Raw genomic sequence first — 15,783 nt, 5'->3', positions numbered from 1 at the left:
TTTAATTATACCAATATTCTCTAGAGATGTCGACATATCAGCCATAAGAAATTCTAAATTTTGTACGAAACAATATCATCGGAAAACAGAAGAAAACGAAGGGATAAAACATCTGAGTTGGAGTAGCAATATCTGACCACACATACGTGACTTCTTAATGAGTTACACTGGGAGGAAATGTTGAAAGTCTGACAATTTATACAAAGCAAACTAACCAAAATGTAGAAAAGAAAACATCTTGGAAAGAGACGAAGGTTACTAATGCATCAAGATGGCTTTGATTATTGGAGGGGTCAAATTGACGGAAGATGAGGAAAAAGGGGGGAAAGGGGGAGGGTCATCATTTTCTCACTGCTGACCCTTTTCTCATTTTGGACTAAATCAATGAATGACCTTTATGTCCATCAGCAAGAAATAGCATTTACGACGTGAAAGGGATATAGTGTATTTATTAGGAGGAAAAAGTAAAAAAGATGAAATGGGGAGAGATAATATATATATGAGGTATGCACAACAAGTATAATGAAGGGGAGCATATCTACGAAAAAAAAAAACTTCAGTGGAAAGACCATTTAAGTTATCGATGTGCTTGACCTTGTCCTGTGTATTTTTAATTTTTATGTCCAAAAGGATGGCCACATCACAGGTCACACTAATATGTATATATCTAACCCAAACTTATGCATTACAATCAATCGATGATATTCGAAAGAGAAAGAGAAATAAAGTATAATGATGATTTATCATATATCGTATCATGATAAGGATGTATGATATTTACTTACTAGAAGGAGAAAGATGGTAAAAAAGATGAGAAAGAAAAAACATTGCATACCTCGTTATTTCTGATTCTGCTACAAAAATAATCATATTGTTTCATATTCTCATCTAACTGTCCATTTATTTGGACGCTGAAGAAATTTATAATGATTCAACTTTTGTATACTTTAAAGAAAAGCTTACTGGTTGGCCTTGAAATCCTCACCTAACAATTCGTTTCCTGAATGGCGAAGTTTTATAACAGTTCGACTTTCGTACGAAAAAAAACTTAGCAAAAAGTGACCTGTTAAACAAACAGAATAACTGTGAATGTATAAAAAATTTTAGACAGTAGTGAATATTTATCCTTTTATTATTATTATTTATTATTAATATTATCATTTTATTATTATTTAGTCTATTATTATTATTTATTATTAATATTATCATTTTATCTCTAACTGCGTTTATATTATTTCGATCGTTGTTATCACTGATTGTTATTAATAGTTATTTTCCACATGGTGAATAGTAATAGCATTGGGTCACTTACATGCAAAATGGTGACATTGAGTAGAATTAGAATGATGATGAGATCATAACATATTTAACTTCACTCACTGCAGAAAACAGGGGGCTACCTGACCATCTATCGACAGATTTTTTTTATTGCCATTTCGAAATTAGTGTCTGATGAGACTATGAAATTAAATGTCGCTAATTACAAAACGCATATGATATGATAACGTATGGACGAATACATCCAATTAATGATTTAGAACTGAGGACAATTTTTTTGATAATATTTCAACGAATTTGAAATTGAATTTTTGCGTCGTGAATTAAACATCGTTCTCTGATTCCATTTTTCAGTGTAACATACGATCAAAGTAGATATGATCGAAGAAAATTATTGAAGCAAGATGTTAATTTAACTAATAAATATCATTGAAGGTAGGAGTCATTTGAATGATTTTATTTGAAGCAAAGAATTTTATAAATTTGGTCAACTAAAACGCAAGGTCATTCAGTCAATTCCAGGTCAACAAAACAATGAAATGGATTAATACCAGAATGCTAAACAGCTATCCGGGTAACATTATTGTACTCTAATTACTTAACTATCAACGAACATGCAGATTTGATTCCCGAAAATGGTCAACGTGAACAATTCCGGAATGTCGTGTTGTTTCAGCTGTTCTTTCATGGCCCGTTCGGTATTTCCTGGTTCACTCATGGTCAACTCCCAACTTCTTTCTTTTGTTGAGGTGCTTTTTTATTCGGGTAAAGCTGTGGGAAGGGTAGTAGCAGGGACGGTGATAAGTACCCTTACTTTTGGTAGAGCAAAGTTGACGAGAGAGTAGGCTGGTTAGTTAGAGAGAAATAGAAATTGAAAGCAGAGTCAGCAAAGTGGGTAGGTGGTAACATAATCGATGTCTTCCTATTATTAGTTGTTCATTTATTTTAGAAGAATAATTTTGCCCATACCTGAAAAAATAGGAAAATTTCATATGGTGTGGGAAATGAAATGACAAAATGCATTCTATATTGCATCAACATTTATGTATGTTATTCCCATATCTTCAGTAACACGTTGGCTCACATTGTAAAGAAAAGGAAAAAAAGTTACTCACATAATGGGTGTATGATGCAGGAAGATGGAATAGTATTTAATATGAGAGCAATATGATTAGGAAGAGGGAGTACTGTGACGTGTAACTTTAAGTAAATAAGCAATTGGTAAATTTGCCGTCTTACGAAAACATAGTAGGTGATCATTGATGTCACTTTAATCATCGTATCTCATTTTTTGTTTTCAGTTAAGATAATCATCATCCGAAAGTAATTGAGGATGAAATGACAATATTCAATTTTTACTTGTTTAATCGAGATGGCGCATGTGTTCTATACAGGGAATGGAGACGGGAAAAAAAAGCGGTAATGTCAATGGAACAGGTGCTTATTCTTGGTATTTTCTCATAAATTCAATTAAATCGTACCGAAATATGTATGACGTGTAGTTTATAATCATGAAAAAAAGTTATAGGAATTGAAATTAATGTATGGCATGCTATTATCATTACGCTCATTCGCTTTGAAACTTTCGACAGCAGCTGGGTTAGTTCTGAAAAAAATTTTCAATTCAATTGTTTGCATGTATGGATATGTTATTCACATTTCGGAATTACACTTCTTTCTGATTTCTTTTTATCTCTCCAAAATGATGATTGCTGTTTTAGAATTCAACAAGTGAATAGTTTTGAAACTAGTCAATATAAGTTAAACTATCTGGAAACACCCACTGGATTGAAAATGGTTCTCAACACGGATCCAAATGCAGCCGGGATTCCTGAGCTTATGCGTAGTATTTATCAGGTAATGGACGGCATGTATATTTGTACTTTTCATTTAATTAATCACTCCACTTAACTAATCGGAAGTAGTACTCTTTTGCATGCAGCTTTTTGTTATTCTTTTACTGAAATTACGAGTAAAAAAGTACTTTGTCGTTGACTGGTTCAAAAAGAATGAAAATATGGATGTAAAGTTAAATCATGAATGTGCAAATTAAGGCATATGTCGATGGAGTGATAAAAAATGTGCTAATTGAAAGTAATGCGCAATTAAGCAATGAACTTTTCAATAGCCGACTTGAACAACTAATTCAAAATCATCCATCATTTTGATTATATTCAGCATTACTTCCTACTGGTCATTTTTTTTTTTTTTGGTTTGTTTTTCCTGCGATAATTCGAAAAAATCTACTTGTATATTTGTATGAATAAGTTACGTTGACGTCACTAATGCATAAAGTATAAATGCGATATCTATTGCCATAAAGATCGAAGAGTATAAAGATGCAGGATGAAAAACTAGTAAATATACCTCTATAAGTTTGCAATTATTTTGATTTAGAAACAAAAGTGATATTGGCGAGTCTTTCAGTATTGCAACTTAGCAGTTTTCTTAAGTTACTTTTAGTTATTAGGTGCGCAATTGATTTTATCTTCGCAGAAATGATTTCCAAACTTTAATCTTTTGTTGCTGTCTAAGGTACAAGAGCCAGTGGGGTACGCTTACTGCTGCCCTTTACAGCGAAGGTATTTTGTGAATAATTTTGTTTTTCATTCCAATATTTTGAATTGCTATTTGCCCTTACTACTGTATGTTTTTTATCTGTAGAGAAAGAACGAATAGATAAAATATATCGTGCCGTAATGTATTACAACCAATTCAAGAAATTCTGGCGGCGGGTCATCAAAGACCTGTACGAAATAAGTTTCCTTTGTATAAAAAATATCGAAATATATATTGGGATGACATACTAAACATTGGTAACAATGATGATTGTAACATGTACTATGACTGCAGCATTATGTACTAAAGTCAATATTTCATATTTCTTGTTTTGTTAGTGTATTAGTTTGTTAGGGTATTGGTGTAATGATGTTTCTGTACACTTTGTGCTTTTTTATTTCCCATGCTTTGACCACCAATTGAGCTTTATCTTGAAACTGTATATAATAAACAGTAAAGTTATTAAAATAACTGAAATGCTGACGTAGTCATGCAAATAATTCTGAGAGGGCAATGGAACGGTGTGCAGTTATGGTGTATGCATTGACATTTATATTATTGAAGAGATACTCAAGTGACAAAACGAAAAAAGTGGTATAGCAGGACCGGGACATTATTTAGATAGCTACAATAAACTAGATTTTAGGATAACATAAGTAGAATCAACTTTTGACCATAATGTGAGAACTAGTTTGATGGTTAATGGTATACTTTTCAAGCAAACATTTTAAGATAAGTGAGTTGCTCTTAACTATGATTTCGATCTTATTAGAATCATTCGTAAGAAATTTGACCGTTACTGCTCTCGTGCTGTACGACTCAATTATCAAAACTGCTATTGACAGCATTATTAGCTATTACCACTAATATTATTACTATCAGTACTAATATTACTACTATTACTAATTTCTTTTTTTTTTTGTTGTTTTGCTAGTACTAACTCTCTTCAATGTTTATGAGTTACCAAATATTTTTTCTCCTACTACATTATGTAGGCGGTAAGTTATCTATTTTAGTACAAAGCAATTAATAAGCATAACATCTATCGTATTCCAGTTTTAAAGTTTTTCATTAAATTTTAGTAAAATCCGCGAATTAAAAAAAAAAAAACGATAAAACATGAGAACAAAAAATTCTAAACAGTATTGACTTACATAAACTACAAAAACCTTCTAAATTCGTATTGTTAATGCTTCTTTTTTTGCTCTCAAAAAATAAATAATTTTGCAGGTAATGAAAATATACCAATGGAAAATACTTTATGTATGACTATTGAGCACATTCGTGCTGCTACTAATCCACAATCATTTTACCAGTGCATTCCGCTTAGTGATCAAGAAGTTTGCATAATTATTTATGTTAAAACAATTCGAAATCTTCGATGGAATTCTAATGTGGAAAAAAAAGATATCTGTAAATTTATAGCAATATAAATCGATCTCCAATTGATACTATTTACACTTTTATAAAGACTTTATTATTATTATTATTACATAATATGAGTATTGTAGATCGAACGTTATTTTCTGGTTGATAATAAAATTGGAATATGGAAAAAGCAAACTTGCCCAGGAGAACATCATTTTGACTATATGAAGCAAGGTTGTAGTGAAAAATATAAGTTACGTAGACAACAACCGAACTGTCAACAAAATCCGACTGTTAACGGATGTGAAAAAACTTGCCAAGGTTATTGCTATTAATATTTCTATTTGTTCAACTAAACTCATCAACAAAATTAAATAAATCCTATGTCGCATCCGATTTTTTAATAAAATTTAAAGCATTATTTTAGACATAGAAAAGCTGTTCACAGGAATCTAAATTATAAAATTCTGAATAGATGATTTGTCCTTTAGTTTACTGATAATCCCAAAAAAGATCATTTATTTGCTGTCTGAGAATTTAGGGACAAAAACTGATTAAAAATAACAATGGGAAAGTTAAAATTATTTATATTTTTCATTATAGATATTAAGTTATGTTTTTAAATTCGTTAATTCGTTCCATTTTTTTTAAGTCTTGAAGATTTATGAGATTTAGTAAGAAATATAACGCCAATGCAAATGGAGCCTTGTGATTGGTTATCATCAACTTTACAACTCGATTCCACTAACAATGCTGCTTTCCTACAGTGTATACCACAGCAAACCAGGTAGATATCAAATGCATCTGCAACAGATGGAAGAGAAAGGAAGGGGTCATCTTGTTAGATGTCATTCGATCAATATATCGCGAGAAATCAATAGATTAAATAGTGGAAATTTTGGAAAGGAACATCTTTTCAATAATCAGCTTAAAAAAGAGCAATTGTATATTAAATATATTAAATTGTATATTAAATATATAATAATAGTAATCATATTAATATACCATACCAAAATATATTCAAATTAGTTATAAAATTTTCAAAAATTTATGGAAAAATTTTTTTTATTTTAAAATTATCAAAGAATGAATTTTGCTCATTAACTAGATAAAATATATTAAATTATGAGAATATGAAAAAGTTGCATAGATCATGCGGAATATGGACATCAAGAAGATGCGGTGCAGGGACAACATTTGATGCAAGATTGCAAATTTGCACGCTTAATCGTTTACTTGGTTGTCCGGTAGGTTCATTACCGGTTAGTCGATGTGCTCAACAATCATTTACGAATGTATGTCCTGGAAACTCGCAATGCACAGAGGTTTTGTAAATTTACATTTTTTTTTCTCGAAAAATTAATAACAGTGCTTTAGCTTTATTACTTTTTTCTAGTTTTATTTATACATTTTCTAGTTAAATTTTTTTCTTTCTTATCAGGCTAATTTTGTAAAATAATTTAGGAATATCAAGTTTGCTGTCAGTCAATGTCAAATCTACCAACTAATTATGAACCATCATTACCAATATCAGTACCTGTTATGAATAATCTTTTACCTCGTTAGATCTTCCATATAATATAAATTTTAATGGAAAATTAAATAATCAATGTGAATAACAGTAAATGAAAATTTAATTAAAGTGTGTGAATAGCTAAGTTGGACAATTTTGCAAGGTTTAAATTTACTAATACATTTAATCAAAAGTCATTAAAATACAAATACTACAATTAAATTAGCAAAACTTTTGATAACAGGTATAATACTTTCTTGTTATATTTTTTAATTTTAATTTGTAATGGTCATTTAAAAGTAATGAAAAGGGAAGAAAACGTACTTCTAAGCAATGATCTTGTAAAGATAATTATATGCACACAAATTAATGTTTTCTAAAATCTGAAAGCTTAATTGAATAAGAGCTTAAGAAAAAAAGCACAAGAATAAATAAGCCATTAAAGAATTGTACGCTTTCCATAAGTTTTTTCAATTCTTATAGCATATAAGAGGAATATCTTAATAAATATGAATAAAACTAAAGAAAAGGAAAAGTGAGAAGACGTCTTTTTTTCTAAATTATTGAAATCAAGATTAATATTAAGTTGTTAAAAGCTCCAAAATATAAGTAGTGAAAAAGAAAATGCTAATAATATTCTAATTAATAATAATAATAATAATAACAATAATAATAAATAATGATAATAACAAATAACTATAATAATTGCAAGGTTTATATAAATTTAAATGATAATAATTTTCAGAACATTTTCATTTTTTGTCTTTTATTTTCAACAAAATAATTCGATCCAACTTATTTTCTCCCTTATTTTGTAAATTATAAAATCTTAGTTAAAATTTTTAATTTGAAGGAATTATTTTGTTTTTCATTTACGTCCAAAAAAAAAAAAAAAAAGAAAATGGATTTGTTAATTTCAAAATACTAGAAATAATATAAATGCTTCAGAAGTATGTCCTCCAAATACAGGATCACCTGTAGCAGCTTGTTCACCAATCCAGTCATGTCCACCTGGAACGATATGTTATACGATTAGTGGTTTCTGTTGTAGTATCATCGCAGAATCAATGCAATCCTTACCTATTCCAGTTGTTCAACCATTACAACCACAAACACCAATACCAGTCGTACAACAAAATTCTTTCCAAATTGTTCAGCAACAACAACAAATCGTCATTATGTGTCCCAGTAATTTTACATAATTAACGAAATCAATATTAATCATAAATTTTATCATTAATTTATTCAAATTTAAGATGGTTTTCCTGGAATACAACCTTGTGGTTTCATGGAACAATGTCCAGCAAATAGTGGTTGCTATCGTGGTGTATGCTGTCCATTAACTTGTCCCAGTGGTCAAGATGCCACAGGATTTTGTGGTCAAACAGTTTCAATGACAATGTCGTGCTCACAACAGGTAAAAAACATTTCATACCTAATATATATATATGTATAAATTTCCTTGGCTTCCTTTTATCTTTTTCAGGCTAGTTGCATATCAGGGTGTTGCTGTCAACAGCATGAACCAATTCGTATGCCAATTTGTCGGAGTGGTGTTACGGCTGCTTCAAGATGTGCTGTTGATCAGGTGTCGCTTTTTTTTTGTTTAACTTGTACTTCTTATTAGTAACGGAATTAACTATTTTTTTTCTTGATTTTTGTTTTACATTTTTAAATAATTGTTTCTGAAATATTCCTAGTGTTAATGTTGAGAATTGCCTTTAGGAATGTGGTCCAGGAATGGAATGTTCTAGTGGTGGCTGTTGTCCAATACCGTTTTGTCCTACCGGAATACAGGCATGTTTTTGATCTGATGATTAGAAAAAGTTGAATTTTAACTTTTAATCTATATTATTATAAACCATGAAGTGTTCTATTTAATCTTTTTTTCTTGGGATGCGGATGAGATGGTTTCATCTCAATGTCTTCTTTTTAGCCTTTAAGAAGCCTAAGTTTTAATATAATAATTCAGGCAATAGGCCGCTGTCCGTCAGGTATGGGTTGTCAAAGTGCATCAATCTGTGCAAATGGTTTATGTTGTCCTGCACCGCGCTGTTCTACAGGTGTCATCGCCCTACGGATTTGCGTATCCAATGATGAATGCGGAAATGGTTTTGAATGCGCTAATGGTGGTTGTTGTCCACTTCCACTTTGTCCCAATAATCAAATCGGTTCACAACGGTAACTTTTTGGTTTATTCCTTTTATAGCACACCTTTAGTTAATAATGTGTTGAATTTCTCAAAAAGCGAATGCCTTCAGGTATATTAATAGCTGCAATGTTGCTTTGAGCTGCTGCATTATATATTGTTCAGATGTGCAACCGGTGGGTGCTGCTGTCCAACCGGTCAGCAGTGCATTAGTGGTGTATGCTGTCCATTGCCAGCTTGTTCAAACGGGATCCTGTCGGCGACTCTGTGTGAAGCTGGAAATGTTTGTCCACAAGGTATGGAATGTAGCAATGGCGGTTGCTGTCCGTTACCAGTATGTCCATCTGGTGCTCAATCATCTGGACGATGTCATGGAAATTCTTGTCCCGTTGGGCAGGTATTTTTTACACAACTAAAAGAATAATGGAAAGTATAAGAATAAATTAAATTATTTCATCTGTCATAGCTAATTATTTTATTCATGGAGGAGAAGATAAATGCAGTATATATGCTTTAAATAGTATTAACCTTACCATAATTTTTAATATTACAATCATCGGGTTAATTGACTTTTTTCCTATGTTGATAAGATTGTTTAAGAAATTCTGCGAATATGGTACAAACGATTATTTCAGGTATGTGAGAATGGAGTATGCTGTCCATTACCTGTGTGCTCTAACGGACAACTTGCTGTTCAGTTATGCGCTTATGGTAACAGTTGCCCGATTGGTTATATTTGTGAAGGTTATCAATATTCATTTTTCCGATTAACTTAATCGTTTCTCCTTCTACCGCAGTAGTAATTTCATTAGATTTTTTTGGTGATCAGCATGCTCTCAATATTTTCACATAAGAAATTAAGATGGGAAATACATTTTATCATCACATACACTGCTGTATTTCGCTCGAATTAGATAACTTGTCCTGTGATAACCAAAATTAACCAAGTAATTCTACTGCAACCTACATTCACATATAATATTAGGACGAGGTTGCTGCTTGGAACCGTTACCACTTTGTCCGAATGGTGTTCATGCATATCAGCGATGCAATCGTGGTATTGACTGTCCAACCGGATTCGGTTGTACAGCAGTGGGAGTATGTTGTCTATTGTCGCTGGAACCAGTATGTCCTTCAAATCAGAATGCCATTTGTCAGTGTGCTCCACCTGATAATTGTCCACCACAAACTTCATGTACCATGGGTACATGTTGCACTTCAGGTGTTTTTTTTTGTTAATTATCAAATGTTTTTTCATTTGTATTACAGAATAACAGTTTTAATGTATATTCTTCTCGACTTTTGTTAACTCCTACGTATCATTTTTGATAATATCTTTTTCCGGATACCAATTCCCAATTCATTTCTGGGAATTATTCATTTATCATCACTTAATTTAGCATCGGTGAAGGTGTATGATCATGTCCCAGGAAGTTCTTGTCAAGCATCATCACAGTGCAACGGCTTTAACAGTGGTGGTGCGCAATGTGTGCATTCAGTTTGCGCATGTATCAATGGTGCTGCATCAAACGGTGCAACTTGCCATCAATTCAATCCCGCTGTTTTGCTACAGGTAATAGTAGTTTTCACTTTGGCATTCACATTAATACAAGAATCATAAACATTTATGTTGCAGATTTCCTATACCTTCAGGAAAAGCCATTTGTTAGTTAATGTTAACTATAGAACAATTTGCAAACATTCTTCAACTTTACCCTTTAATATCAGATCTTTTTAAAATAAGATTTTAAAAAACAATAAAGCAAAATAAACAAGATCTAATCCAAATTCTTATCAATAGGCTCGATCAGGTTGTGACCAATATGGTTCACCTTGCAAATTTGCATTTAGCACCGCTCGAAGAAAACCTTTATTTGCTCCATTTGGTAATATCACTGAACAACCATGTAAGTTTTACATTTATCAAATTAATCGCTAAAATACTTAAGAATTGAAAGATAAATTAATATCTATCCATAGTCTATATAAATCGATAATGTTAACAACATTACAGTATGGTATGCAGTAGTGACATCACGACATTGCTTATGGAATGCATCAATTGCTAATTTTGATCCGGATAGCACTTGTCTTCCCAATGAGAAATGCATACGAGGGGAATGTCGCATGTATTGTCATTTATATTTCTACTTTTCAATTTATTCTAAAATCTTACCTTGTCTCCTCATTCCTTTTATCTATTCTTGACATTAAGAGATTTCAATATTTAGAAAATTATGGCCAGGTGAATATGCTTGTACCAGTGATGAAGAATGTTCTTCACGATGTAGCAATACCTATTGCTCATCAAATAGTGATAAAGGAATATCACAATGCCTTTGTTCTAATGGCAAATTCCTACTTTATGGACGATGTCGTGAGCTTTAATAATACAAAATTTATTTTGAGAATAAAAACTATAAAAAAGTTTGTTGCGAAAGTTATTGAAATAAAATAGTGCTGACAACAATTCTAATTATCAAGTAATAAATTGATTCGTTTATTAGGTAATAATAATGATAATAATTATTATTATTATGAAATATAAATAAATTAATTCATTTCAGTTCATCAATGCCCAACTGGTTTTCATGCTAAAGGAGCATACTGTGAGCACGATGATGAGGATCATTTCTGGATGGATGGAAATCAACAAAATTCTTTGCGAGAACTTCTCAATTCAGGAATTTGTTAATAAGGTAATCAATAAGGATGACACATTCAAACTTTACCCATTTTGCTTATTTGAATTTATAAAAATGAATGATATATGTAAAATATGTAAATTTCATGAATCAAATATCAGTTCGATTATTGAAGTAAATTTACCTGCTATTTTTTCTTTCTTTTTCTCTTTTCAGCTTTAATGTCTTACTAAGCTCTAAAACATTTAAATAGAAATGACGCTTTTTTGCTTAAGTACGGGTACTACCGTTAATATTTCTATTTTAAAATTTCGATAAACTTCAAAATAATTAGGTAGGAACAACAGTTTTTTTAAATCTCTTGATTTTTGATGAATTTTATTCCGTGCTACTTTTATAACGTAATAAAAATTCAGTAATAAAAATAGGAATATTTCGTGCTACTTTTACAATATAATAAAAAATTTTTTAAAGGACTGAATAACAGTAATATTTTAAATTTATCAATCGTTATTTTCACTGTTATCAAAATGATTATAATATCATTGTAATGATATATTGCATAATAACTCAGTGGGTATATTTTTTTCTCTTCTCTTTTTTTACATCTTTTTTTTATGTTTGATAAATACTTCAATCAGCCTTAGTTGAACAAAATAATTAAAAGAAAATGCCTGAATTTTTAATTTTTAATTTTTTTTTTTTATTATAAGAAATTGCTTACTTACAAAGTAGCATGCATGAGAAAAGTGAATGAAAAAGATTTGGAAGAAAGCAGAACACAAAATTGTGGTATAGTATGAATAATTTAAGAAGGCGATAACTTCAGCTGATTTTTGTTGTATGAAGGATTTGTAAATAATAATATTATAAGATGAATAACGTGATAAAATAATTATTAAAATTTCATTACAATGACTTAAATGGATTAGATAATTTTGATCTTTTATCAAATAGAAATTTAACAAATTTAAATTTCGTACTTGGCAATGAAATGTTTATTAATAGAAAATATACCTAAAAACAAAAGTATATTACTTTAACGTATACATTGTTTTAACACATAATTGATGTCATAATTGATGATGCAAAAATAGACGAAATAACTGTCATCATTTTGTCAACACACAATCGGAAAATATCTAATGTTCTGTTCCAATAAACAAAACAGTAAACAATACAAACAGTTTAAAAGTTAGAGTAAACATACGAATAACAAACAAATAAACATAGGAATGAAAGACAAATAAACATACGATTGGCAAACAAACGATAATAAATACTTGTTTTTCATCAATAACTAACTTATCGAAATGTTTGTTTTTGAGATATGACGTCATACTTGTAGTAAGAAAATCACGAATGTGCTTCATTCAAATCATTGCTTTCTGAGATACAAGAAATTATTCTATTCAAATAAAATCAAATCGTATTCCAACAATAATACAATTATATTTTTTCGAAATAAAAATGAATATGATTCAAAGTAAAATTGATAAATATTGAAAATTCAAACAAATTTAAACATTTCCAACAAGTGAATTTTCAATTTTTTAGAACAGTTCAACTTTTTAACTCGTTTGTTACAGTTACAATTATCGTCATAAAAATCTAACAAAAGATATGTAAAACAATGAATGAATTAAGGTGATTAATCATTTGAAACTAAACTAAACTAAATGAAAGTTTTATATAAAATAATTTAATAATGAAATTTCAAGCTGTAAAGTGGTGAGGGAAAGTGGTGAGTTAATTTAAGATAATGAAATATTGGTCCGATTCAGTACATTACAAATTATCATTTTCAAACTTTTCTTTGCATTTATTACTTTATCCATATATCTCTCATTTTCCTTTAAATATGCAGTAATTGATGAAATTTAATATTTAAAAAACATAAACTGTTTTTGCATTACTCAATTAATTGTCCAAAAAGTATCCAAAAGTATTTTTTCTAATCGAAAACACTCTGAATAATGCTAAATCTATGTGTAATTAATATTATTCTATGCCATAATAATTCTCGAAAAGTTTTTTAAAATATTTAAAAGTATATTTAGGTGGTAAACATGACTAAATATAATAAACTGCATTGTATTTACCATTTCGAACAAAATTCTTATATATCTTTTCTATTTCATACTTTTATCAGTGACATTGTCACTAATTCTTTTATAGTATAAAACATTTTATTAATGGAAACTATAAATAGAATTTTATAAACATTATGAATATAAAAATGTTCGTATAACTGATATCAAATGAATATGTGAATGCAGATATTTAATACTAATATTCATATCGAATATATAGAGATAAAAAGATAAGAATTATTATGAGTTGATTTTTTGGGATTTAAATCCAAATCATTTAAAAGTCTAATATTTGCTAACGAACAGATTATCTGCAGACGAAATTAAAACCAAAATCGTATAATAATGTTATTATACTTCAATTAGTAATAGTTAAGGGAGCTTTGCTTATAGTTGCAAGTAAACCAGCGGTATGTTTATTTCGTTAACTCTTGGATAATCAATAATAAATATCAAATTAACATAAAAAATCAATATAAACACTTTCGTTTCTCAATTTTATGACCATAAATGACAGTAATGCACGATGACATTGTGACCAGATGAAAGATCCAGAGGCACTTACACTTCTTTTCTGAATTCCATCACTTAAATATTTTTATCACAAGTAGTAAATTCTTCTAGGAATGAAAAAAAGAAGCATTCATTTATTTCGAATTGAATGAATAGCATACAAAAAATCAAAAAATTGATGTACAAAAAAAGATTCGTTGAATTTCCTCGTTTTTTTTTTTTTTTTTTATTACAAATTATGCTTTTAATGGTGAAAAAGTTTCAAATTAATCTCTAGCAATATGGATCATCAAAATAGGTAGTTGATATGTAAGAGGAAAAAAAAATGATTATATGCATAAGTTATTAAACATTTAGATCAGTTCTTGTATTCAAATTATTCAATACCTGATCTTGAATTGTCGGAATATTTTTCTTACTTTTATCTTACTAGCACTATTATTATCAGAATTAAATTAATAACGTTTAATTTGTTATCAAACATATTAATTTGAAGTTCTGGAAAGCTCGATTTCTCATCCAGGTATGGTCCATATTTTGATTTCTACTGATTCATTTATTCATAGAAATATTTTCTTAGTTTATTTGCTGTTACGCCAACTATCCTCACTATTTTTTGTTACACTGATTACATTCGTTCCATAAAAACTAATTGATTGATATGAATGGGATGAAAATTTTTAGCTGAAGAAAAAAATACCAATGCAATCACCGATATATAATTCTGCTCTGTATTATACTTTTTACAAATAGGAAGTATTAACTGGATAAGAATTACTTACCAAATAGTTTTTTATTTCTTTATTGCAAGTTGTAAAAAACGATACATTTAAATTGCTTTCAAATTCTGATACTTTTGACAGATGTCTGATAAGTCATTGTCCAAATTATTTCGCATTTGTAACTAATCTATGTCTAGATCATTTAAGCCATTATGCTAATCCCTTTTTCTCACACAATAAAAAACCCTTTGTTAGCAAAAACCCTTCGTTAGCAAACCCCTTTTTAGCAAAACCCTTTATTAGCAATCTTTGTTTCACATCAGTTAAATACCCTCTGCCAGATATCTGGTCAGTTCAGTTCTGTATATAAACCATTGATATTATTTTAGTGTTCTGTAATTATATAATACTTTTCGTTACGCGTCGTTACAATGTCGATTTGTTGGGTTAATTACCCAGGCTTGAGGCAAAATAAAATATCTGGCAGTCAATACATTCCACGACTCAAATTGCGTCACATATCATCCAACCTGACTAATTAGCTCCAATCAGAAACTTATAATTTGTGTCTATTTTGATTTGTTTTACAACTCTAATATAGTTTTGTACTGAGATTTTAAATTAAATTTATAGAAAAATTATTTAGCATCTAATTGATATTATAAATTTGGCAAAAATTTGAGAGCTTTAAAAACATTTGATCTAATTGTTTTTCATACATCCATTTGTAAATGATATCTTTGCAATCAACTTTATAAAAATCAAATTAGAATTTTAACACAAATATTTTGTAACAGTAATTTCGTACGAGTTCTACTGCAAATTTCATATCTGTTTATGGAACAGATATTACGATGATCATCGTAGAACAGATTTAATGACATCGAGTCTTAGTCAGTGCATTTATATAATTCTACTTTCGTTTTCAATATTTTGTCTGCGA

General features: G+C 29.6%; 2 protein-coding genes across 4 annotated transcripts; both read left to right on the top strand.

Annotated features, from left to right (window-relative positions):
* Positions 1-2,616: 2,616 nt before the first annotated feature.
* On the top strand, positions 2,617-3,446 carry Bma-trpp-1 (the record flags this gene model as incomplete). 2 transcript variants are annotated; one of them, XM_001894220.1, is made up of 4 exons in its annotated part: positions 2,617-2,715; positions 2,807-2,877; positions 3,000-3,135; positions 3,333-3,446. In XM_001894220.1, 4 exons carry the CDS (start codon positions 2,617-2,619, stop codon positions 3,444-3,446), a joined length of 420 nt encoding a protein of 139 aa, XP_001894255.1. The 2 variants fall into 2 exon arrangements, with proteins under 2 accessions (XP_001894255.1, XP_042931407.1); XM_043075473.1 differs by lacking the exon at positions 2,617-2,715 and having other exon boundaries at positions 2,819-2,877.
* A 1,638-nt stretch (positions 3,447-5,084) lies between these two features.
* Positions 5,085-11,562, top strand: Bm5712 (Sybindin-like family protein; the record flags this gene model as incomplete). 2 transcript variants are annotated; one of them, XM_043075471.1, is made up of 18 exons in its annotated part: positions 5,085-5,177; positions 5,349-5,526; positions 5,881-5,992; positions 6,356-6,530; positions 6,670-6,766; positions 7,667-7,906; positions 7,975-8,135; positions 8,205-8,306; positions 8,444-8,515; positions 8,691-8,899; positions 9,033-9,264; positions 9,503-9,611; positions 9,853-10,089; positions 10,268-10,440; positions 10,669-10,774; positions 10,882-10,996; positions 11,099-11,244; positions 11,435-11,562. In XM_043075471.1, 18 exons carry the CDS (start codon positions 5,085-5,087, stop codon positions 11,560-11,562), a joined length of 2,685 nt encoding a protein of 894 aa, XP_042931405.1. The 2 variants fall into 2 exon arrangements, with proteins under 2 accessions (XP_042931405.1, XP_042931406.1); XM_043075472.1 differs by lacking the exon at positions 5,085-5,177 and adding an exon at positions 5,194-5,250.
* Between the last annotated feature and the right edge of the window lie 4,221 nt (positions 11,563-15,783).

Source organism: Brugia malayi (genome assembly GCF_000002995.4).
Source record: "Brugia malayi strain FR3 genome assembly, contig: Bm_v4_ChrX_scaffold_001, whole genome shotgun sequence".
In the NCBI taxonomy this organism is placed as follows: Eukaryota; Metazoa; Nematoda; class Chromadorea; order Rhabditida; family Onchocercidae; genus Brugia; species Brugia malayi.
The sequence above is the reverse complement of the archived record's forward strand: the minus strand, read 5'-3'. Positions and strand labels throughout refer to the sequence as shown.